General features: G+C 35.4%; 3 protein-coding genes across 7 annotated transcripts; 1 reads left to right on the forward strand and 2 right to left on the reverse strand.

Moving 5' to 3' along the window:
* Nucleotides 1-3,958: 3,958 nt before the first annotated feature.
* Nucleotides 3,959-7,087, reverse strand: LOC106644307 (beta-catenin-like protein 1). Of its 3 annotated transcripts, XM_089588990.1 has the most exons (9): nucleotides 6,764-7,087; nucleotides 6,504-6,610; nucleotides 5,845-6,440; nucleotides 5,541-5,764; nucleotides 5,280-5,462; nucleotides 5,007-5,154; nucleotides 4,761-4,927; nucleotides 4,506-4,689; nucleotides 3,959-4,152 (listed from the first exon to the last, which is right to left on the reverse strand). In XM_089588990.1, exons 1-9 carry the CDS (start codon nucleotides 6,791-6,793, stop codon nucleotides 4,064-4,066), a joined length of 1,728 nt encoding a protein of 575 aa, XP_089445116.1. In that variant the 5' UTR covers nucleotides 6,794-7,087; the 3' UTR covers nucleotides 3,959-4,063. The 3 variants fall into 3 exon arrangements, with proteins under 3 accessions (XP_089445116.1, XP_014215236.2, XP_023246556.2); XM_014359750.3 differs by having other exon boundaries at nucleotides 5,845-6,610; XM_023390788.2 differs by having other exon boundaries at nucleotides 4,506-4,708; nucleotides 4,744-4,927; nucleotides 5,845-6,610.
* Nucleotides 7,088-14,193: 7,106 nt separating this feature from the next.
* Nucleotides 14,194-17,628, forward strand: Sec10 (Exocyst complex component Sec10). Its single transcript, XM_014359122.2, has 6 exons — nucleotides 14,194-14,417; nucleotides 14,653-15,096; nucleotides 15,206-15,783; nucleotides 15,864-16,352; nucleotides 16,463-16,973; nucleotides 17,062-17,628. The coding sequence occupies exons 1-6, from the start codon at nucleotides 14,385-14,387 to the stop codon at nucleotides 17,158-17,160; spliced, it is 2,154 nt and encodes a 717-aa protein (XP_014214608.1). The 5' UTR covers nucleotides 14,194-14,384; the 3' UTR covers nucleotides 17,161-17,628.
* Nucleotides 17,629-17,647: 19 nt separating this feature from the next.
* On the reverse strand, nucleotides 17,648-21,352 carry Art1 (arginine methyltransferase 1). Of its 3 annotated transcripts, XM_089597677.1 has the most exons (4): nucleotides 21,317-21,352; nucleotides 21,082-21,231; nucleotides 18,780-19,481; nucleotides 17,648-18,704 (listed from the first exon to the last, which is right to left on the reverse strand). In XM_089597677.1, the coding sequence occupies exons 2-4, from the start codon at nucleotides 21,151-21,153 to the stop codon at nucleotides 18,321-18,323; spliced, it is 1,158 nt and encodes a 385-aa protein (XP_089453803.1). In that variant the 5' UTR covers nucleotides 21,154-21,231; nucleotides 21,317-21,352; the 3' UTR covers nucleotides 17,648-18,320. The 3 variants fall into 3 exon arrangements, with proteins under 3 accessions (XP_089453803.1, XP_014214615.1, XP_014214614.1); XM_014359129.3 differs by lacking the exons at nucleotides 21,082-21,231; nucleotides 21,317-21,352 and adding an exon at nucleotides 21,003-21,023; XM_014359128.3 differs by lacking the exons at nucleotides 21,082-21,231; nucleotides 21,317-21,352 and adding an exon at nucleotides 20,463-20,941.
* Nucleotides 21,353-22,503: the final 1,151 nt, after the last annotated feature.

Raw genomic sequence — 22,503 nt, forward strand, 5'->3', positions numbered from 1 at the left:
GAAAAAAAAGTATACTAAATTATTGATGCTTTTATACATGTATAGAAATTTTTATAAATAATTGAAATTTTCCTACAATTAACGTAAACGTATATACAATTAGCATTTAAAATGTTGGAGGGATTGGATATTCGGATTGTTTTCGTCTTGTTCATATCAGCGCAACAATACCAGCCAGTGTCGCCAATAACAGTTGATAATCTTTGAAACGTCCAACTGCCGTTTTGATTTTGAGTAATACTATGCTTGGATACTTTAATCTTTTTACCAGAACATAATTAATTTTAACCATTTTTCTATAGATTAATTTTCTTATTATCTAAATAAATGTAAAGTTATAATATAGTAAAACTCACGTGGTGGAGTGTGTCTTTTACAGGATAATAAAATTTAGCATTACTGATATTAGAGCATGTAATTTTGAGAGATTCTCCTTTATTTATCTCCAATGTAGTCGAGTTGGGATGAAGTTGGGGTTTGTGCCCAACGCAACCTATTGTGTTTAAATAAAAATTGTTCACGCCAGATAGTATTAGGTGCCTGCTCTTTTTTCATCTTTTTTGTAGACGAAACATGCTTAAGTAGAAAAAATATAGTTTTATATTTTGAGTAATAAATTCAAAATGTTGATTTAATTACCTCTTAAGTGCTTTTAAGTACATCAAATTAGGTTAAGAAAATCTAACCTTCAACTGACTGAATAATCTTGTAGTAGTTTTCGTCGGGTAAGAGTCATCGTCTCCGGGGCTATTTTGTGGCCCGAGGGACAAACTGTACTTATGTACGACGTTTTCACGAAGTTCAATCATCGTGAGTACTGAAATAATTTTTTTTTTTTTTTAAATTTTTTTATTCGTTTTTCAAGTTTTTGTTTTACTGAACTACATAAATGCAGTACTTATTCTTACAGAGCTTCATTCTTCTTAGGGATCTCACGACTCCCTTGTTACCTGAAAAATTGTGTTTCTTTATTTTATGATGTTTTTCGACACAAATCTCATTTTTAATTATTTTTCAGCACTCATCTCATGTTTAAAGAACTTCGTTATTACCGTGGATCCCATGACCCATTTATACCCCCTGATTTGTTTTTTTTTAATTTTTTTAATTTTTTTTAATTTCCCTTCATTTCATTTCTTTTTTTGTTTTTTTATTTAATCTCCTTTTTTCCATTTCTTTTTTTGTTATTTTTTTTCATTCAATTGTATTTTTCATGTCTTTTTTGATTATATTTCATTACTTTTTTTTCTTCAATTTTTTTTTTATCATTTCATTTTATTTTTTAATATATTTTTTAATATATTTTCTAATTTCATTCCCTCTTTTTGATTTCATTTTTAAATTATTTTTTATATTATTTTCCTTTTCATTTTTCTTATCATTTCGTATTTATTTATTTTTTTATTTTTTATTTATTTTTTTTTTATTTTGATTTTTTGCGTAACGTACGGATTAAGTCCTTCGTTGATTTCTAAGAGTGATGTGATGATTAAAATCCTGTGCCTTTTTGATTTTGTTTCTTAACAAAATAAAATTTCTGACAGTCCTGTTTTCTTCAACCCGAATCTGAGTTAGCATTTTCTTGATGACAATTTTAAGTTAATGCTTTCTTTGACCGAGATGTCTATATATGAATAACATCATGCAATATTTTTAAGGCATTGAACTTAAAAAATAATCAAACTAGACTCACTGAAATTTTAATTGATAACTACAGTTACCTTAAGGAGGTAGCGCACGAACTACGTTAGTCAAGGCGCGCCTATTATTAAATTTTTTTAACTTAACGAAGGGATTGGTGAGAGAAGTGCAACAGGGAGGGCGCCAAATCCCCATAATATGTTTTATGGACAATTTAAAATAATTTTATAGTTAACAAATTAATTAGTATCTAAGTATAGAAAAAATGAAATTGCTAATTTAAAAAATTTTAATCCAAGAATCAAAATCATTTTTTAATTTTAATAATATCAAAATCAGTTGAACCCTTGTAAATTTAAAATTATGGAAAACTATTTATGTAAGACAATTTTCTTGCTTTGGGGCGTTTTTCGCAACATTTGGACATTTACTGTAGGTATAAAGAAAAATAACTTGATAATAGTATATTACGACCCCAGGCCAGAAAACTGAAGATCCCGGCCTGCGTGGTTATCATGGCCGAGGCGAAGCCGAGGCCCTCATACACGCAGGCCGGGGTCTTTAGTTTACTGGCCGTGGGTCGTATACGATTTTTCTTCATACCCCGGCCGAAAGTACGTTTGATACATTAATAATAACTAATAAATTGCATGTCTGGTTGATTGATAGTTGACGCTCTGACGCTCGAGTATATACGTATACGTTACTTTTTTGCTGTCTGCATCAGCGCCATCCACCAGGGATCTCTTGTAGCACATGTTGCTCATGTGTAGTCGATGCCCGCCCCGACTTTTGCAGGCCGAGGCGAAGCCGAGTTTTTGCTACACGAACGCCCTCTAACCGAGGCCCTACTTCGCACTTCGCAGCGGGTCTCAAAAAATAGCCTCATTGCCGAAAACTACTATTTTTTGTTTTTCAAAGATTTTAAAGACACCAATAAAATTAGTTGTCAAGATGACCCAATTTTTCTTTAAGACAAGATTCTTAAGACAAAAAAAAACAAAAAAAAAAAAAAAAAAGAAAAAAGAGAAAGAAGCCAATCCCAAAAGCGTAAAAAAATGCTAAATTATTGAAATTAATTATTTTAGCTACTTAATATTTAGAAAAAACTGCAATTAAAAGAAAAAAAGGAGGAGACCCCCACCTTTATTTTTCATTTGTTTTTCGATTACTCAACTGATTTGTGTTACTAATTTAAACGGACAATATGGCAGCCGTTAAACACTTATTTTACTAATAACTCGAACCTTAAAAACCTCAAATTGAACTATCTATATTTTCAATAACGAGAGCCTTCCTTTTACTGGCCGACCTGTGCTAGCTGCCAATACTTATATTTACTAATACTGTTTATGCGGAATATATGTATTTACAATTTTTAATAAAAATTTAAATGTTTCATTCTTAACAAAATAAAATTTGATTGTTGATTGAAATGTAAATCTACCAAGAATTTTTGTCTTCAGATGCATTGTATGAAACTTTGCGCGTACTTTACTTATTTATATAATAAGCACACGCTGATACATCAAGATTTTGTATGAGCAATTTTTTATTCGTGTTTCTGAACTAATCCTTCGAGAGTCTTTAGTATCCGCGACGACATTGCGACTGGCCAATGTAGAATATGGGGTAGCAAAAGAATCGACGGTGTTCTATAGTTCACTCCGAAATACAAAACCATCAATCTATTTTCCCAAAAAAATGATTACTTGGTTAAATTGAACCATTTATCTCTTAACAATTCATGAGTGCAGAAGTCGGCTTCATCACTAAAACGTCTCGTACTTTGTCAAACTTTTTTTTGCTCTAAATTAAAAGAAAAGATGTTTGGTACTTTAGACTTTCAGATACTGCAGAGAGTTAAAAATTAAAAAATGTAATGCCTAGACGCTATAAGCCATTAATCATAAAATTTATAAATGCTCCGCATTACAATGACATCTTGGCTTATTTTTTACAACTTCTGGCCACCCAAAACATTATTTCGACTTGATTTCGAAAATGAATTTAGCAAAGATTGGTTTTCACCTTTTAAAAAAGTTTTTACTCGGAATCATTAATTCCGCTGTGTTTCAACGTATAGGCTTTATGGAACATTGCGGTTTATGTAGTGACCCACATACAAATACATAGTGTGCTCGACTTTTTCTAATACCCTGATACCATACAGAGAATCAACGATTTCAATCCTGGATTTTCTAAAATATAGGATACTTGATTGATTACGTAAATAAACTTTTTGATTTTTTTAATTGCTTTATTTATTGTAAACTATCCATCGTAAAAAAGCAAAAAAAACGAATGTTATGAACTGTACATATTTCCTAAAAAGTAGATGTTTCCTAAATGCGAGTTACATAACTAGGGTAAATTTTTTTAACATTAAATAGAAGTTGAGTAATATAGAGCCAAAACTGCATCAAAATTTATCAATCAGCTGAAGAATGTGCTGCTGTTGTGTTTCTTTCCATTCGACGTCTCCTTCGTCACCCAAATTACCAGCGTATTCTAAATAATTTTAAAAATGTTTCGTAAAATAATAGTCTCAAATTCATTGAGCTCAAAATATGTATGGAGTAAAAAGTTTTTAGTCTGACATATTAGTTTTTATGATTTAGAGAAAAATTTGCAAAGTCGTTGATGATGCAACTTCTTAACTACGTATCAAAGTTATTTCCAAAGAACCGTGTTCACGAAATTTATCCAGCTTACACAGTAATTCAACGTATAAAAGTTTGTTATTAGAAAAAGTATTTTTTGTTGTTGGAAATATCAAAATTGTTTTTTTCATCGCGTTACTTATTGTCAGTATTGGAACTTTTTACCCTACTGTGTAAATTTAAAGAGACGTTGATAAATACCTCGCACTATATTTTTAATCGTTTTTAACGAAGCTCGCCTTTGCGTTAAAATTCTAGTAACTCGCTGTTTCACAGCTGGAGGGCAGCCAATGCATGCTTCTACCAATATATAATCGACTAATTGCAGTGTGAACAGACCGCCGTTCAGTCTTTTTAACAATGTTTCTTCTTCATCGTCGTCTTCCTGCAAATCACAACCAAATCTTAAATCTTTTCGAATCCACGCAATTGATTTTACGTGTTTGAAAAATTTACCCTGGCATTTTTTTCCACCTCCTCCACTTTTTCAAGATATTTAAAATGAAGTTCCATTAGCCTATCGATTTTTTCAAAATCATTTTCCGTGAACTTACTAAACAGCCTGAGCCTCTGTTGGCCCTTACAATTTCTTAACATACTAGCTATAATTGATACGACATGTTCTAAAATAATACAGAATATTAGTGCCGAGCTTTATCTGGTACATTGAGAAAAAAAAAAAAATTTGGTGCATTCAAGTACCTTCATGCTCTTCCGCTGTGACCAACTTTTTCCTATTTTTTGTTGGTGTTTTCATAAATACAGGAAATATTGTTCTTAGACCAAGAATGTCTACGAATTTACTGCAATTGTCTCTACCATCAGGACCATTCATGGCGTAATCAAGAACCTAAAATAGTATATAGCATGTATAATTTGAAAAATAAGACATTCTTCACTTTAATCCGTTAGTATTGCTCGTACGATTATACATCCACCTACTGACAGGTGGTACAAACTCTTAATTTATATTACCTTTAAAGAGCCATTCCTGGACATTTTTTTTTCACGAAGCATAAGATTCATAAGCTGAAGACCTTCACCTTTTAGGAATTTTTCTTTATTCGCAGCTTCCATTAAACTGGAGCATAAAATATCAAACAGATTTTCCATAAGTTCTTGTTCCTCGGCTGTTTGTGGATCGTGTCTTTTGTAATACTAAAACACGAAAACAAAAATCAATCACCAACTCACGTTTAGTTTGTTTGCGGATGAATAAAAACTTGAAAATCCCACAGCCAACTGTTGTAGAAGAACATCAATTCCATCAATTTCTCCTAACAAGAGTCTGTTCTCTTTAGTGTTTTGAAGAAGAATGGATAGAATTTCACTGGCATACAATTTGTTGCTATTAAAGGGAGCCTTTACTTTTATTCTCTTGAGCAACCATTGTATCAAGCCTTGTTTGCCAGCTTCCACGCACAACTCTGGTTTTGTTTCAAGCAAATTTTCAAAAATAGCTGAAATGTAATTCAAATTCTGTAAATAACTCCACCTTGCTACAGCATCACAATTTAAAATCATTAACGAATCTTATTACCTAATGTATTAAAAATACCATCACTTTCTTCACTGATATTTTCATCCAGTCTATCCATATTCTGCACAAGAAGGGCAAAAACTTGCTGGTTTAACAGCGCATCTATCAAAGACGTAGCTTCCTCTGGCGCCTCATTATACACGTCCGATTCTGTAAGCTCTTGTAGCAAATCCACCACTCCTACAGCGATGTCCGTGTTCTCATGAGACAACAATTCCAGCAAAGAGGGTACAACGTTCAGTTCAACCATCTGGGGATACAGCTCTGGATTGGTGGCCACGGCATGCAATTTCTGCAACTCATCGTGCAGTTCTACTTCCGATTCCATAAACTTGTCTGGTTGGTCAGGAAACTTGACCCTCATCTCCTGATTCCTCAGTGCTCTTTTTTCAAACAGCAACACCATTCGCTTGAGATTTGTCTCATCCAAGGGCTCAACTTCTGCGGCCTCTGTTTCTACGTACTTAATGATGTCCTCTTTTTGCTCTTCGCTCAACTGAGGCTCAAGGACATCGTTATCGGGATCTGGCAGGTGAGCCCGTAGCGGAGTTGGTGGCTCGTTTACTCTAACCGGAGTGCCTCTGACAGGTGTACTCCTGATTGGTGTACCCCGGATGGGTGTACCCCTGATAGGTGTGGAGTCAGACTTTGAGCCGTGCTTTTTACGGGAATGGTATGGCGTTCGCATGACTTTTTTGGATCTAACATCGTACTCGTCTTCGTCATCTTCTTCCCCAGGTGCAGAACGTTTTGGAGTGTTTGGAGGCTGATTAAAAAAAAAAAAACAATAAATCAGAAAAGGTTTCGATAATCATGTGTAGACATCAATAATAAATAACATATTAAAATAAGTGGTTTTCAATTGACTGGGATAAAGGTGAGAATAAATTTTGTAAAAAAAAAATGATGACAAACTAACCTTGTAAGAAAGCAATTCTCCAATATCCATGGTTCCACGGTTTGTTTACAGTTTTAAAGAAAAAAAAAAAAATTTTTTTCCAACAACTCAACAGCTAATCATCCTCAATCTCAACAAAGACAACTCACTGAATAAATTAATAATGTGTACAAACAGTATATTTATATTCCAAATTCCAAGACAGTAGTTACTACTTGCTCATTTGAAAACAACTAATGAACTAATCACTCCCATCGCAAACGAATACACACGAGCCTGACACGAGCGTGACTGTGGCGTGCAGGCCATGCAAACACGATCGCGAGATACCCGCCTAGCGGCAAATTTAAACGTTCTAAAACAAATCAACGTTCAGGCTCTTAAAAGGAGGTTAGATACAGGGTGTGTTCCGCAAATGCTGCCAGCAGTTAAGTTACGTAGGTTGTGATAACGCCGCATGGTTGGGCGGCGCTAGCGTCAACCTGTACTAACTGTCGGTGGGTTCCGCATGTCAACAAACTCCGAAATATCAGATGGCATGGGAGCGAAAACAGTAAAAAATATCAAAGTTTGTTATTATAAGGACTATAAGCTTGCACATTGGTAAAACTCTAGTTTATATTAATATCTTTTTCCATAAATACTTTGTAGTGTTTCCTACAAGTAACCAGACCAATCTTTTGTCGACTACTCCATCAGTTGTACCAAGTTTTGCTAAAACAATTGACAAATAAAGGCCGTTAGATTCAATATTCTTGCGAAAAGTTTGAAATATTGGTGAATACAAGATATTCGAAGATAGGCGCATTGGGCTGTTAGCATAGTATGTGCATTTATCAGTATAGCCATGAAGAAAGTTGTCGATGAACGCATAGAAAGTCGAGAAGCGAATTCGGACTAACAGTTGACGTAATTTCTGGCATGAAGTTTGTACGCCACCTCATAGCGAAAGCGCACGTGGAGGTCTAAAAGAAAGGCCCCGGGGCCAAATTCATTAAGCGCTTATCAGGTAGCTGACCAATCCCAAGACCGACTTGGCTATTAACGACCAACTAAATGAACGATGATAAATATCGATTTTCACTTCGTTACATTTGTACGTTGAAAATCATTGCAAAGGCATCAGTCGTAGCTTATGTTCTCCACAATAAGTTAATGTCAAAGAATAGTTATCTGTTCCACGAGTATCACCTCGAATATTCACTTTTTGAAAATCATCGCAAAGGCATCAGTCAAAGAATACCAAAACAAACAGTTGACCAAGGACTGGTTGTGCAGTGCGACTTCAATACAAGAAAGAAAATGGCATCATTCAACTTGGACACCGATTGCACGTCCGGCGTGATCGGTCAGAAACTGAACCACTACCGGTGGACGGTATTCCTGAGCGACATCAGCCAAAACGGGAGAGTAGTGTCGCCAGTGTTCAAGGACCCTTGTCTGGGCTACAAGTGGCAGCTCCAACTGACCACCCAATCGTTCCCGTTTGCACAGTCTTCCGAAAAAACGGAATACGAACAGATATTGCATTGTAATTTGAAAAACGAGGAAAAAATCGAGGGCGACGTGGAAGTGCGGTTCCTCAACAACACGGGCACGCGGAGCTTCCAATTCTCACGGACCGAATGGTCGAGCGAGTCCACGATGCTGGAGTGCGATTGCTTCGACACGAGGGCCGGGCCACAGGTGTTCATGGTGGAGTTTTGGTTCCACAAGGTCGACGTTTATCTGACGACGGATGTCGAGGAGGACGACGATTCGGGAAGCGACTGGGAGGAGTTGGACGAACACCCGAAGAAGTACGCTCTGTTGCGGCAAAAAGCCAAGGCGTTCGACGACTACAAGATGCTCCTGGACAACAAGCAGTTCAGCGACGTGGTTGTCGTGGCTGGTGGTAAAATGATGTACGCCCACCGGTGCGTCCTGGCGGTGAAGAGTCCGGTGTTCGCCAGCATGTTCCGCACTTTGATGGTGGAGCAGAAGACGAGCACCATCCACGTCGATGACATTGAGTACAAAACTCTGCGGGAAATGCTGCGGTTCATGTACACCGGGGAGGTCAAGGGTTTGGGTGACGTGGCCGTTGACCTTTTGTACGCGGCGGACAAGTACCAGATCGAGCAGCTGAAAAAGATGTGTGTGGACAAACTCGTGAAAAAAGTGAGCGCCGACAACGTTGTCGAGTACATGGTCCTCGCGGATAGACACGACGTCGACAGGTTGAGACACAGGGCTATTCGGTTTATCGCGACTAATGCGAAGAATATCATCAATAAGCCGGATTTTATAGATTTAATGTCGACCCAGCATCCGATTTTTTTTGATATTTTCAAGGCAGTGGTCTCCCAATGTTGTTGACTACGTTGCCAAAAATGGACATTTTACGTTTTACCCGTTGTGCGTGACTTGTATAGTATGTAAATATAAGAGAACTAAATCGGTACAGATCGATGTACTTAATATATGTATATATTTTTTTTTGTAAAACAGAATATGTGATTTTCTATGTCATATAATTGAATTGTATTGTAAGACTCTTTGAAAAGTATGTCGTTACATGTAAGATTTGGTGCAATTTGTTTTTTGCTCCAAAATGATGTACATCTTTAGTAACACAAGTAGTCTTTGCAAAATTTTTAAACCAATTAAGTTCTACAATCGATACAGTTTGTCATGAATACGTATCCTGTAACAGTCTAATATTTATATATGTATATATTTTTTTAAAAATAAATTTTACACCACTTTACTTATGATTTTGGTTTTTGTTTCACATCTGATAAAAATTTCATGCTGTGCTATTTAATTTTTCGTATAATTTGGTACAGTGACTGTTGTACTGATAACAAAAATATATATGCTTTAATATACAAACGTACAATCAATCCATTTGTCATCCAAGAAAACAAGTGTGGTTATAAAACACACATAAGTTTTAAATTAATCGCTACAAGTTGGGTTTTTTTGAGTAAAGGCAAAATATTTTACACCAAAGTATAAAAATATTAGTTGAAATTAACAGAATCAACAATAACTTTGATACAACTTCGTAGGTAACAATATAAATATATTTTCTTAGGCGCAAAAACTTTTTTTTTTACTTGGATTAACAAATTTCACGTTTTTTCTTAAAATATGTCTAGATCACGTGGTGAGGCCTATTTATTATTTTATATTTTAGCCGTGTTTTAAGAAACAGTTATCACATCAAGTAGTACCTATTTATGAAAGTATACATTTTTCAAAAATACCATTGTGCTGCGCACTTTTGAGTGATCGACCTCCTACATATTTACACTTTTGGAGGTGGATTTTCGGAAAAAAGATAAATTGCTAACTTGCCGCAAACAGTACAATCAAAGTAATCTTTTTGTTTTATATCTACAAGATTAGTTGCGGCTGGTTTATAATTAATAAAATGGCTCTTCTGTAAGTATTAGTAACAATTTATTTGATCAGCACCATCTAGCGTTGCGGATTTTTGAACTAAAAAGTAGCCCTAAAATTCTCAACGAGAGTTTTAGGCATTTTTGGCCCTAGAGCCAAACAATAAATTATAAACCAGCCGCAACAATTTTCATAGATGTAAAATAAAAAGATGATTTCGTTTGCATTATTGGCGGCAAGTTTACCATTTATCTTTTACCCGAAAGTACAAATGTATAAAAGAACAACATTTAGGTAGAAGATGTATTGAAAACTTGCCGCAAACATCACAAACATTTTTATGGTTCACTTTAAAAAAATTGTTGTTTAGGACCCTTCAAAGAAAAAAAAAAAATCGAAAAAATTGATCAAAACACTCGATTTTTGCTTATTACCTATATAATAATTACAAAACGGCAAAGTGTAATCTTCTAAAAGTTTTTTCTATTTTTGTCTCTTACAGTATTTAAAAGAGGTTACTTATTTTGTGCCAAAATTTTGTCAGAGTAGCCCTGATGGAAATGAAAAATCCTTATTGAAATAATTTCCATAAAATTTTCGAGTCTCGCTTATTAGTGAACTAGGTAGTTCTCACCTAAAAGTTTGTTAAATATCTTCTGTACGTGTAGTATAGATAGAGCTTAATTTTAATTTTTTGCTTGAAAGTTATTTTAAATTATTGAAGAGATAAAAACGAAAAAAGATTACGTTACTAGGAGAAACATACTATATTTTAAAAGTCAAGCTCATCACCTATGTCCATGTCAAATTAAATTTTTTAAAATTAAATATATAAAAAATGATTTGAAACATCGTGTAGTGTACTTTTTACGGTACATAAACGTTTAAAGTTTCGAAAACATCTATCGGAGAAACATATTTGTGATAAATGTCCTCTCAAACCCCATAATTCTCTATGCAATTCCAACGTAATTAACTGATGGGTTCAGTTATATCAGTTGATTTTAATAAACTACTAAGCACTCTACTTCATTAAAACTTTTATGCAAAAAATACTAACAATTTTGAGTGTCACAACTTAAAAACTTTTACAACTACTGAAGTTGTATTGTATAAGAATAAATAACTTATAAGTTCAGTGAACTATTTTAGAAGAGTGATCTTAAAAAATGCAAGTCACTAAAGTATTAGTTTGCCATAATTTTATAGATATATTCTTATAAAAAGAAAATCGAATCATGATCTACTTTGTCCTATAGATCATTTTCTGAGGTAAAAGCACTTCGAGTAAAAGGCTAGAGGCTTAAAAGCTTAACAATGAGAAATTGTATTTGTTAATAATTTTTACTGATATGATAACCAAGTTATTTCAATAATTAATACTCTTTTTCAACCCACAAAGATCATTCCAATGATTTACAAGTTATTTCTTTTTTTTGTAATAAGTAGCGCTTTTATTGTTAACAAAAAAATGAAATTATCAACTAATTGAACTCTATATCCCGGGTCATTTAGTTTAAGTGCTGAAGAGTACTGGGTTATGGGGTTTAAAGCACTTGGGGTAAAAAGTCAGGAGCTTAAGAGATTTGGAGTGGAAGATTATGTTTGTTAATAATTTTTATTTATAAGCTAACCGAGTTATTTAATTAAGTTATTAACAGTTTTAATGAACCTACGAATACCATTGAAATGATTTACAAGTTATTACCTTTTTTGGTGATAAGTAGTGCTTTTATTATCGAAAAAACGCTTACTTTAGCGAGATTCGAAAGCCGCGATTAGAGTTCAGTATCATGTCTAGTACAATAGTGTCTGTTTATTTCACTGTAATTTTTTTTACGGAAATCATTGTTTTTGCATTAAAAACGCGCTGGTAAGATTTATGCAATATTGAATAACAAGCGCAACATGTGACGGTCAAGAGCCTAATGTATGTACTTATTTATTAAAATATAATTATTATGCAATGATATTACACGTGTTTTTATGTCAAAACGCAAAACTAAAGAATGGATATCCATTTAAGGAGGCTTGGGCGATTTTGAATTAAATGCTGGCTAGGTCTGAAATTCAGAGATTATATAGATAAAGTTTGCTAGATTTTTTTAGGAAAACAAAATAGGTAGGTCAACACATTTATTTTCGAGAAAACCGCTTGTGAAAATTCGTCATTTTAACACGCAACCTTACGGAACCCGAAATTCAATAGACTACCGTACCGCAATAAAAAGCTGTGGGCCCACACATTAAATTGGTACATGAACTTAAAAGTATAAAGAATCTATTATTTAAAAAAAAGAATAGGATCAACACGTTAAATTTTGAGAAAATAGCGAGGAAAACATCGAACATCAGAATTGTTTTGTTCAGGTACTTTAAGTGCGCATGCGCTATACATTCATAAACATACAAGCATGAAAATAGAAGTCTTACACAAGTATAGGTATATAATAGCAGATGAGAGCAAGAGAGTACAGTGTTGTCAGCTTTATCGTGACAGGGCCGTCATCTTTACACAAGGTACCTCGGGAAAACTAATAAATTTTTTAATATCGATTTTCTCAATGACTTTTCCGCGTATTATTGCTATTTTGTTCACACATGTGTATAATCAAAATGATTATAAAAAAAATATTACAAAGAATCATTTGTATGACAAGTACCCCACAGGGGCCCCTCAATAGATACGACACCAAACGCCCAAGCCCCCTTAAATTGATGGGAAAATTTACATTCTGGAATAAGTTACACGGTTTGAAAAGAAAAAAAAATAGATAATAAAGTGACGGTAACCACATAAAATGTGTTGATGTTTTACTATGTTATGGTTTATTTAAAAATAATCGAAGTTAAAAATGTCATGCTGCATAATAATATAACATTTTTTTTCAAATAAAATTGTTCTTGCATTTTTTTTTTTTGGAAATTAGTTGGTTGATGTTATTTATTACTCTGCGTACGTATAAAAAAATGATTCAAAAATATGAAATTCTAAAACTTTATTAAAAATCTCATCTGATTAGAATTAAAGTTATATTAAGTAATTACGATCATACAATAGCCGTTTTTTTAGTACGTATGCACAAAAATAATATGTTGGACACAGAAGGATTTTTCAAGAGAAAACAAAATAATGAGCAAATATATGAAAGATCGTTAATACAAATTATAACTGAAAAAAAAAAATTTATAATAAATGGATAGATTACAATATGTAAGTTGATTAATGTTAGAAAATTATATCAAATTTCACTCCTTTTATGAAGAAATAAAAAAAAGAGAGGAATTTGGTTTGGAAAAACGTAAATAAAAAGCAGGACACTGGTTCTTAACAGAAATGTAACAATAAAAACAAAAAAGATATGTACGCACCAGCAAGTCACTTATACGTTACCTCACTTACCTCACTTACCTGTAGGCACGGATTGGTGAGCTACTACTATCGTAGCAAACTCTTCAAACCGAGTCCGACCACGTGGGTGACTGTAGACTTACGTCATGAGCCAGTGAGCACACATCTCTGAACTCTGAACGACTGCTGACAATTTGATCTATACATACTAACCAGACACTTTTTTCGCCACATGCGGGAGCGAATCATGCCGCCACGCGGTCGGAGATGCAGTTATACCATCATGTCAGCATTTACAATGCTGCAGTCAGTGTCCAATTGTATCGGATAACCGCCGCAAGCATGCATCGACCAGCGATTCACTATCGAGATTCGGTTGGTACGAGCTGTATCGACATGTATTGGTATTGAAATGGATATCGATAGAAAACATATTTTTAAAACAATTTATAATAATCAACAAGCGAAAAGGTGGTAAGTATTCATTTAAACATGCAGCTGTATAATTCGAGTGTACAGCAAAATATGTGAAATGTGCAGCGCAACAAGATGAGAAATAAAAAATTTATCTGAATTTTTTAAAGATTTCTAACGAGTATCGATACTATCGATGCATTTCCATGCATGCAAATTGCAATGCATTTAAAATCGATACTTCTACTGTATCGACCCCACATCCACCTCCAATCTCTAATTCTGACATAAACAAAATATTGCTTATTTATGTCGCTCTGTTTAACTTTTAAATTGTGCTCATTTGCTTGTGAGTGTTTTAAGTATACAGTGATCCTCAAAGATCACTTTGTAAAACTCATGAAAGTCATTAAGTAGTTTTACATTTTCCATCACTGCCTTTAATCATCATCTGTCACTGGTCTGTTGACAACAAAGTATCCTGTCAAAATGATGCAACAATACATGAAGGAGCTCGAACAAGTAAGCCAATTTCGATGTACATATTTTTCTTTTCAATTAATTCAACATTCGCAAAGTATTTTGTGTTTTCTTGTGATTATCAATCACTTTTTATTCAGTGACTTTGTATCGAAACGAAATAATCAGCACTCTAAATGTCACCCGATAAACATTTTAATTAGGTTCAGTATTTGCAATTAACATATAATTTATTTTGTAGACAAATATTTGTCATAAAGTTGTTAATTATTTTCAGGAGCCTTTTGATCCGGAAGAATTTGTCGAGAGGTTAGCTTGGAGAACAGTTAACGACACAACAAAAGATGGAGTGACCGGAGTTTTTGACCCTGTTCTGGTGCACGAAACCTTCTTGCAAGCAATCAAGGATCTGCAGGTTTTGGAAGAGCGTCAACAAATAAAGTGCGACAAATTGGAAGTTGCGTCAAAAGAGGAGGAGGCCCGGCACGCTGTAGAGATACGAGATCTCCAAGAGAGAAATAAAAAGTCTATCGAACTTTTTCATCAGCTGGACGAAAGGATTAACTTGGTAGCAACGAAGGTCCTACATTTGGGTGACCAGTTAGAAAATGTTAATACTCCTAGAGCCAGAGCTGTAGAGGCACAAAAACTTATGAGGCACTTTTCTGAATTTTTAACACCCGGACCTCTGACTGATCCAATCTTTACGGACAAGTCGAAGGTATGAATAATAAATGGCATCGGTGTCTGAAACACCAGCCACACAATTACCAAACGATTCTCAACGTTATATTTTTTGAAAAATAATTTTTGACTTGTTTTTCTTTTAGTTGGATGAAGCAGCAGATGTTATTCAGAAGCTTCATGTGATAGCCCAAGAGCTGCCTTCTGACAAATTTGAGAACGCAAAGAAAAAAATTTCAGCCAAGTACGATGAAATTGAAATGAATCTCATTGACGAATTCGTGAGGGCTCAAAGTGCAGAAGATGCTGCACGCATGAAAAAAATTGCTTCTGTGTTGTCGCACTTTAAGGGCTATTCTCAGTGTATAAATGCTTTCATTGAAGAAAGCCAAATGAGCTCTTTTGGTGGCAAAGACGTCTTCCAAGAAGTTATCCCCATGTGTGCAAAAAACTATACGCTCATTCAGCAAGTTTTTTCGAATCCCGAGCAAGTCATGGCGAAATTCGTTTTGAATATTTACCATCTCAGGCTGCAAAAGTACGCTGTTGCTAAATTGGCGGATAGAGCAGATTCAGAAAAGTACTTGAAAAATTTGTACGATTTGTACTTCAAGACTGTAAAGCTATCTGGTGACTTGAAACGCTTCGATTTGGGCACAGATGACACGTACTTGCCCAAATTGACGAGAAATATTTTCCAAAAACACTTGGACACTTACATCACGTAAGTTCAATGATAACTCTGTAATTATGGCTGTAAAATTTGTAATTTTTCTTAATAATTATAAAATATTAAAATTACAGCGTTGAAACAAAAGCTCTGCGCGAACGTTCGGCGGCTCTTTTAATTCAATACTATGAATCGAAGAACCATCAGAAGAAGCAGCTTCAAAGCGGTGGTTTTCAAGAATTGAAACGCGATTTGCAAGCAGTGTTGAGCACACGAACAAACATCAACATTGCCCAGATCGAAGATTACGGTGGCGAGACTTTTTTATCCGAGGAATTAGCCATAGCTCTGCTCCAGTGTGGCAAGACCGCACTCCAGCGATGCTCGCTGCTCTCGCAGCCATTGGAGCTTCCCGGCAATGCTACTCAGATCCTAGAGACTACGTTGCAGTATCTGATCAACGAGCATATCGATTATGCGCTTGAACTTGGACTTCAATGCGTTCCGATACCCGAGAGTCGAACTCAACCCGAAATCCATTTCTTTACCGTCGTCAGGCAGTGTAATGTTATTATTCGATTATTAGAGGAACAATTCAGTGGCGATTTGCTTCCTCTTATTTTGTAAGTACATCAGTGACGAGTTGATCAGTCACACTTGTAGATACATTAGTTTTTTCTTTGATGATTTATTCCTTATAGACGATCCAAATAACTTGTAAAATTTGTTCCAGATCAACACCGAAGCACGCCGACTGCTTGGCAAAAAAGAAATTTGCACTTGAACAAATCGAGTCGAAGATCGACACAGGCCTCGATCGCAGCATCAACGCCATCGTCGGTTGGGTCAAGGTCTACTTGCAGACGGAGCAGCGCAAAACAGATTTCAAGCCCGAGACCGAGATGGTAGACACGCTAAACACACCGCCCTGCCTCGTGGTGTGCCAGTACGTCTCAAGCATGATCAGGCACATCCGCGACCGATTGGATGGCAAGAGCCTCGAAAACGTTCTTACAGAGCTCGGGATTCGCTTTCATCGCGTCATCTACGAGCATCTGCAGCAGTTTCAGTTCAACTCTGCTGGTGCGATGTGTGCCATTTGCGACATGAATGAGTACAGGAAATGCGTGAAGGAACTCAGTGTGCCCTTGGTTACACAACTTTTTGACACCCTTCACGCGCTTTGCAACCTTTTGCTGGTGAAGCCGGAAAATCTTCAACAAGTTTGCTCTGGAGATCAGCTGGTGAGATTCACAATTTTTATACACATGAATTTAAAATGTATGATTTTTTTCAACTCAGTGGATGAATGTATGCTATTTTCTTTTACAGGCAATACTTGATCGCACCATTCTTTCAACCTTCATACAGTTGAGATCAGACTATAAAACACAAAAACTAGCAAATTCATTAAGAGGACTTGCCACGTAGCAGTCGTAAATTAGTACGTAATAACAACAAACCTCTGAAGGAGCAATAAAAACAAACATTTTATTACAAATGTTGTAGGAAAGATATCAAGTTTATTATTGTACCGTTACTGCGATGCATGTGTAATATTGACATTGTTAATTATTGAAATTTTTAAACTTACTATTTTATTTATTTCGATGCAAGAAATAAAAATTCTTTGCATAGGCAGTATACCTGGAGCATAATTGACAAGTTTTGTTACCTCTGCCTGCTCCACAGCAGAGCAGCACTCTTACAAAGACAATATATATTAAACTCTTGTTACTTACGTACATCATGTACCGTGCAAAAGTCTTTGTAAGACAATTTTTTTTTTTTCTAAATTGTTACATAATCGATTGGATTCCATCGAGTTACGAACCGATAAAATCAAGTTAACTGTCAACTCGTTGGTTTTCTTTCAACCACAGCGTTAAAGTATGTTCAACATTGGAAAAAAATTAACGATTTTTGAAGTTTGTAATATATTTGTATTTAAATGATTAAAATAATTTTAACAAAAGAAATTCTTTACATTTCTCCTATTTTTACATTAATAATGCTGTAACGCGCATACGCAGGCGGCTCCGAGAATTGTGAATGTACACGAATTTTTTAAATATTTTAATTTTTAAATGGTTCAGTGAAGTATTAACAATTTCTCGATACCAACTAGGGAAAAAAAAATTATTTCGCACGGAAACAAAGTTTACAGAAGAATACTAGGTAATCATCGATTAATTCTATTGCGAATGGAAGTATTTTTAAATTACCGCTGCAAATTTATGGACTTACGATTCTAACGTAAAAAAATTACAACATATAAATAGCGGCAACGGTGATGACGACCAGCGGCAGCAATTGCTGAAAACCACGATTTTGGACGAATAATGTCGTGAGCGTTCGATTTCATCAATGTTTTTTCTATCCGTTGATTAGATTACCGATTAATCCTCGATTCGAGCATCAATTGGCAATGACAATCAAGTTTTAGATTATTTATACATAATAATGAATGTGACTGGCAAGCTGCTGTTTCATTTAATGATTATTTTCTCGCTTGCGTGATAAAAAATTACTAAAGGCGCAGAACAACGTTCGTCGAGTCCGCCGTTGGTTAAGTCATCAATACATTGGTATCAGCGCATGCGGTAATGATTACTCTCGTGTACATGACACAATTCACCCTTGAAATCTATCTCGATCGTAAAATCAAGATCGCGGTAATTCCTCGCATTTGGCTGCATCGTAAACGTGCCCTCGATTTCTTCGCCCTTCTTAACAGTCATGTACTCGTCAAAGTAGAAAACTGTTTGCTTCCAGTGCGTGTACGGAGACTCGGGGGCTGTACTGAAGCCGATACGCTTGTGGCATTTTGTGAATTCAATATTGAAAAAGGTCACAAGCGCCTGAACGTAGTCGTTCCTACGCACTTGCAAGTGGAAAGGCGACGAGAAGGCCAAATCGGCTTTGGTCACGGTGTACAGATCAACTTCTTTGATCATACACGAGTTGGTAACAACCTGTTAATCAAGTAAATAAAACATATTTTTTATCCATATAATACATTTGGTACAAATGACTTGATTGAAATATACCTGTTTAGGATCGACAACATCAACAAGAGGTTCACTGATAGCTACTTTTCGTATGCTGCTCATGTCAAAACCATAGACATCATCCCACCAGTTGATTTTTTCGTCCTTGTACTGGCGATCTTCAATGCCACATACATACAGAGTTGCCTTGTCAGGGAATAACATGCCCTCTGAATGCAGCCACTTGTCTCTTGCAAAGAGCACAGTATCCAACATTGACTCGTAGAATAAACAATAGCCCATCCATTCAGAAATAATAATGTCAACTTTCTCAATGCCATCCGGTAAGGTAACTTCCTCCACCTTTCCTTTCAATATTGTTACGACGTTTGATAACTTGTTGGCTTCGACTATCTTCTCTGCATATTCTACAATATTGGAACACTCGATGCCAATGACTTTTTTTGCACCAGCCTTTGCAGCAAACATCGACAAAATTCCAGTACCACAACCGATATCTAGTACAATTTTATCTTTGAAGAGATGCTTGTTGTGATACATCGAGTTGCGATAAGTGACTGTTCGCACCTCATCTTTCAACATCTCTTCGTGTATCCCATAATGGGCGTAAGAGTCAAAATAATAATCCCTTGAGGTCATCTCATCAACGGGAATTTTATTACAGTTCTGTGACACTCCATCTTTACAGTTGCCCACTGAATTTGTTGGTTCCACAACATCCATGCTTTCCATTTTAACTGCCTAAATACCAAAAATTTTACCAAATTAATCGTGCATGTTGAATAATAAGTATTAGTTTAATAAAAAAGTAAATAATGTGGGTCAAAACAATCAATTCACAAGTTAACAAAATAAGCTTTACAAAAATTTAAAAAAATTACAATACAAGTTGTAAAAAAAAAAAAATTTCTAACACTCTTATCTAAAACTTTTTATTGTTAATTTTAACAATAAATGGTTTTTGAAAAAAAAGATGAGAAAGCAAATAACATTTTAATGAAATAGCTATTGAGAATTGGGAGGATAAATCTTGTTGACTGAAAGTGAGCAGATTTAGCAGATATTGAAGTACAAAAATACATTTCAAGAGAGAAATAGATTACTTGAAAAGAGGTGCTTGAATTACGATACGAAACCATACAATTTTACACCAAACCAATTTTACAAGAATTTTATTACAAAAATGGATAGTTAAACAAATCAGTGCTCTAAAAATTAGCCTTTACTGTGGTGGGGATTCACGGAATGAATAAACATATACTTATCCGTATATGTATATATTTAATGTCAGCATGTCTCGACGCCGGTTCCGATATAATATGAAACATGCACATGCGGACCTAAAAAGCGCAAGGTTATGTTTCGACACTAAGTTCTCTGGATTTTCAAACAATAACTGAGTAACGATCATTGTAGAGATAAGGTTTAATTGATACTTGAAAGCTTATCGATTCTTTTGAATGGCGAGGTAAAATAAATAATTGCCGAATCAGGTAATATCGTAAACAAAATTAAAACCTATATCCACGCGCGTCAAAGGAATTTTCTGCACTTTCGTTTAAACATATAAGTTCGAAGGAAATAGTATAGTATTATTAAATAAAGTTGTATCAACCGCTTGGCTGTAGAACTTTGTTTAAAGTTATTATTGGATGTAAGTATCCATGCAATTAAAAACTGAGAATATTTTAATGCGCATAGCTTTAGTGTACAATTACTCACTTGTGCTGGGATGTGTGCTTCAACTTAGGAATCGAAATCTGACAAGACAGGATCTAATAGTTCGGACAACTTTAAGTTCTCCGACGCGACGTATCGAAGTAGTGACGAGCGTGTGGTAAAGACGAGGTCGAAAAACCGGCTGCGGAGAAGGGCAAGGGCAACGAGAACAAGCACACCACGTGCCCGCCAAAAAAGAGCGTCTCCGGTCTCCGTTTGCGGTACACCCGTTCTCTCGCTTCTATTAACTTCTATATCTGATGTAGGTATGTATGCGTATAACCGTTTATATGTATGCAAATGCAAGCACCGGTGCACCGGATGATTGGATGTATCGTGTACGCAAGAACCTTTTAATACAGAGAGCAGCTAGGGAAGCAGATAAGTATAGGATACTACAGATTACACCAGGAGTCTTTGGACTGTCCGGAGACCGCGAGAGGCTATGTGTCAGGAGGAATTAGATATTAATACATCAGCAAAACCTAAGGAGCGAGAAGCTCGATCGAGGTACTAACACTACCAACGTCCCTCAATAATGACCCCGAGCACGGTGTAGAGAGAGAGGTACTTTGACTGGGCGAGGAGGTGGTTCCTAGAGTAGATGTGCTCGTGAACTTACCTTATTGTTATGCGTGCCGCAGTTGAGGACCTCGTTGTTGCTTGCGACCGGCACTTGCCCCGTTGTCGCCATTTTGAATATTACTATTGTGCGACACTGCTAAGTGCATGTATTTTAGGTATATATAATATACACCTATTTGTTGATGAACTACGAAATTGATAAAATACTAAAAATGACTTGAAAGAGGAGAGGAGCGATACGTTTACTTATGTGCAAGAGGTAAGTTTGATACCTTTTTGACTGATCCTGATGAGAGGAGAGCAGACTGACCGTTTTTAAGTTACGTGTGTGTGTATATATATATAAATAAAAATAGATGGGTGTATGTTTCTTTAAAGCCGCGGAGTGTTTGCAGAATACAGTTGCGGATTGCGGAACCCGTCAAAGAAATAAGTTCCCCCTCTTCTGTCAAAAGTATTATCAGTCGTATACAAATCGCTGATTCTATGTTGATTCCACGTTGAATCAATGCTGATTTAGCGTTGAACCAACATCGATCATGACAGTATTGAAGTTGAAAGCTTTAAAAAAAATTTATTAGAACTGCAATTCCAATGCTAACATGAAAAAAAGCATTGTTTTGAAGTCAACTACTGAAATGAACGCTGAATCAACATAGATTCTACTCGGGATCAACGCAGAATCATCAACGATGTAATGAACAACCGATTTCAGCATTGATACTTTTGGTAGGGCCACATAATTTCTCAGTTAAACTCGTACTGAAGAAAATTTTATTTTAAGGCATGGGACATATTGGGGCCTGCATCATTATCGTTTATCACTGGTGTTACGGGGCGCAAAATAAAGATACGCACCGCCTACACATCCGGTCGAACGGGCAAAAAAAAATTATTTATTTCAACTAACATGCGAGATTTCAAAAAACAATTAGAATTCCTAATTTATTTTGAAATTTAAAAATTAGAAGTATTTCCTCAAACTATGTTGTAAAAATTTCATAAAGTATAATTCCAGTGTAAATCAATTAAGTTCCCACAATTAAGTGGAATATACGTAAAAGCGCAGACGCTTTTAATTAATTTCTCACACTTCATGGTCATATACGTTATCAGCAAAATTTCGATTTCGTAATAAAAAAATACCAATGGTAAAAAATTGTTTAACTTTTGGTACCGAATCCCGTTACTCTCATTGGTTGTTGAGTGGTCGTAGTGGGAGAATTTTCTTGACAGATTCCGCAATCCGCAACTGTATTCTGCACACACGTGTTATCGCAGGCCTAAATTCTCCTCTGCATATTATCAAAAGCTTCTCTCGGAGATTCTTCTCTTACCCGTTGAATGGTCAAAATTCGAAATTGTCGAGTGTTGAAAAAGCTAGATCAGTATACTTATTTGTTAATTATGCACTATAGTGAACTTCATTGGTGTATTGTTTAGCCTGTTTACTGTATTG

The sequence above is a fragment of the Copidosoma floridanum genome, unplaced genomic scaffold (genome assembly GCF_036245765.1).
Source record: "Copidosoma floridanum isolate Cflo_tuat_1 unplaced genomic scaffold, Cflo_Japanese_pri ptg000001l, whole genome shotgun sequence".
NCBI classification, from domain to species: Eukaryota; Metazoa; Arthropoda; class Insecta; order Hymenoptera; family Encyrtidae; genus Copidosoma; species Copidosoma floridanum.

Excerpts from the sequence above, each read along its gene's own strand:
- LOC106644307 (XM_023390788.2), bottom strand. The coding sequence starts at position 6,793 with ATGGATATTGGAGAATTGCTTTCTTACAAG. Across the intron at positions 5,765-5,844 it reads TGGTATTTTTAATACATTAG|CTATTTTTGAAAATTTGCTT; the intron begins GTAATAAGATTC and ends ATTACATTTCAG. Across the intron at positions 4,153-4,505 it reads GATTAAAAATATAGTGCGAG|AATACGCTGGTAATTTGGGT; the intron begins GTATTTATCAAC and ends AAAATTATTTAG.
- Sec10 (XM_014359122.2), top strand. The coding sequence starts at position 14,385 with ATGATGCAACAATACATGAAGGAGCTCGAACAA. Across the intron at positions 14,418-14,652 it reads ACATGAAGGAGCTCGAACAA|GAGCCTTTTGATCCGGAAGA; the intron begins GTAAGCCAATTT and ends AATTATTTTCAG. Across the intron at positions 16,974-17,061 it reads TTTGCTCTGGAGATCAGCTG|GCAATACTTGATCGCACCAT; the intron begins GTGAGATTCACA and ends TTTCTTTTACAG.
- Art1 (XM_089597677.1), bottom strand. The coding sequence starts at position 21,153 with ATGGCGACAACGGGGCAAGTGCCGGTCGCAAGCAACAACGAGGTCCTC. Across the intron at positions 19,482-21,081 it reads GCGGCACGCATAACAATAAG|GCAGTTAAAATGGAAAGCAT; the intron begins GTAAGTTCACGA and ends TTTGGTATTTAG. Across the intron at positions 18,705-18,779 it reads ATGTTGTCGATCCTAAACAG|GTTGTTACCAACTCGTGTAT; the intron begins GTATATTTCAAT and ends CTTGATTAACAG.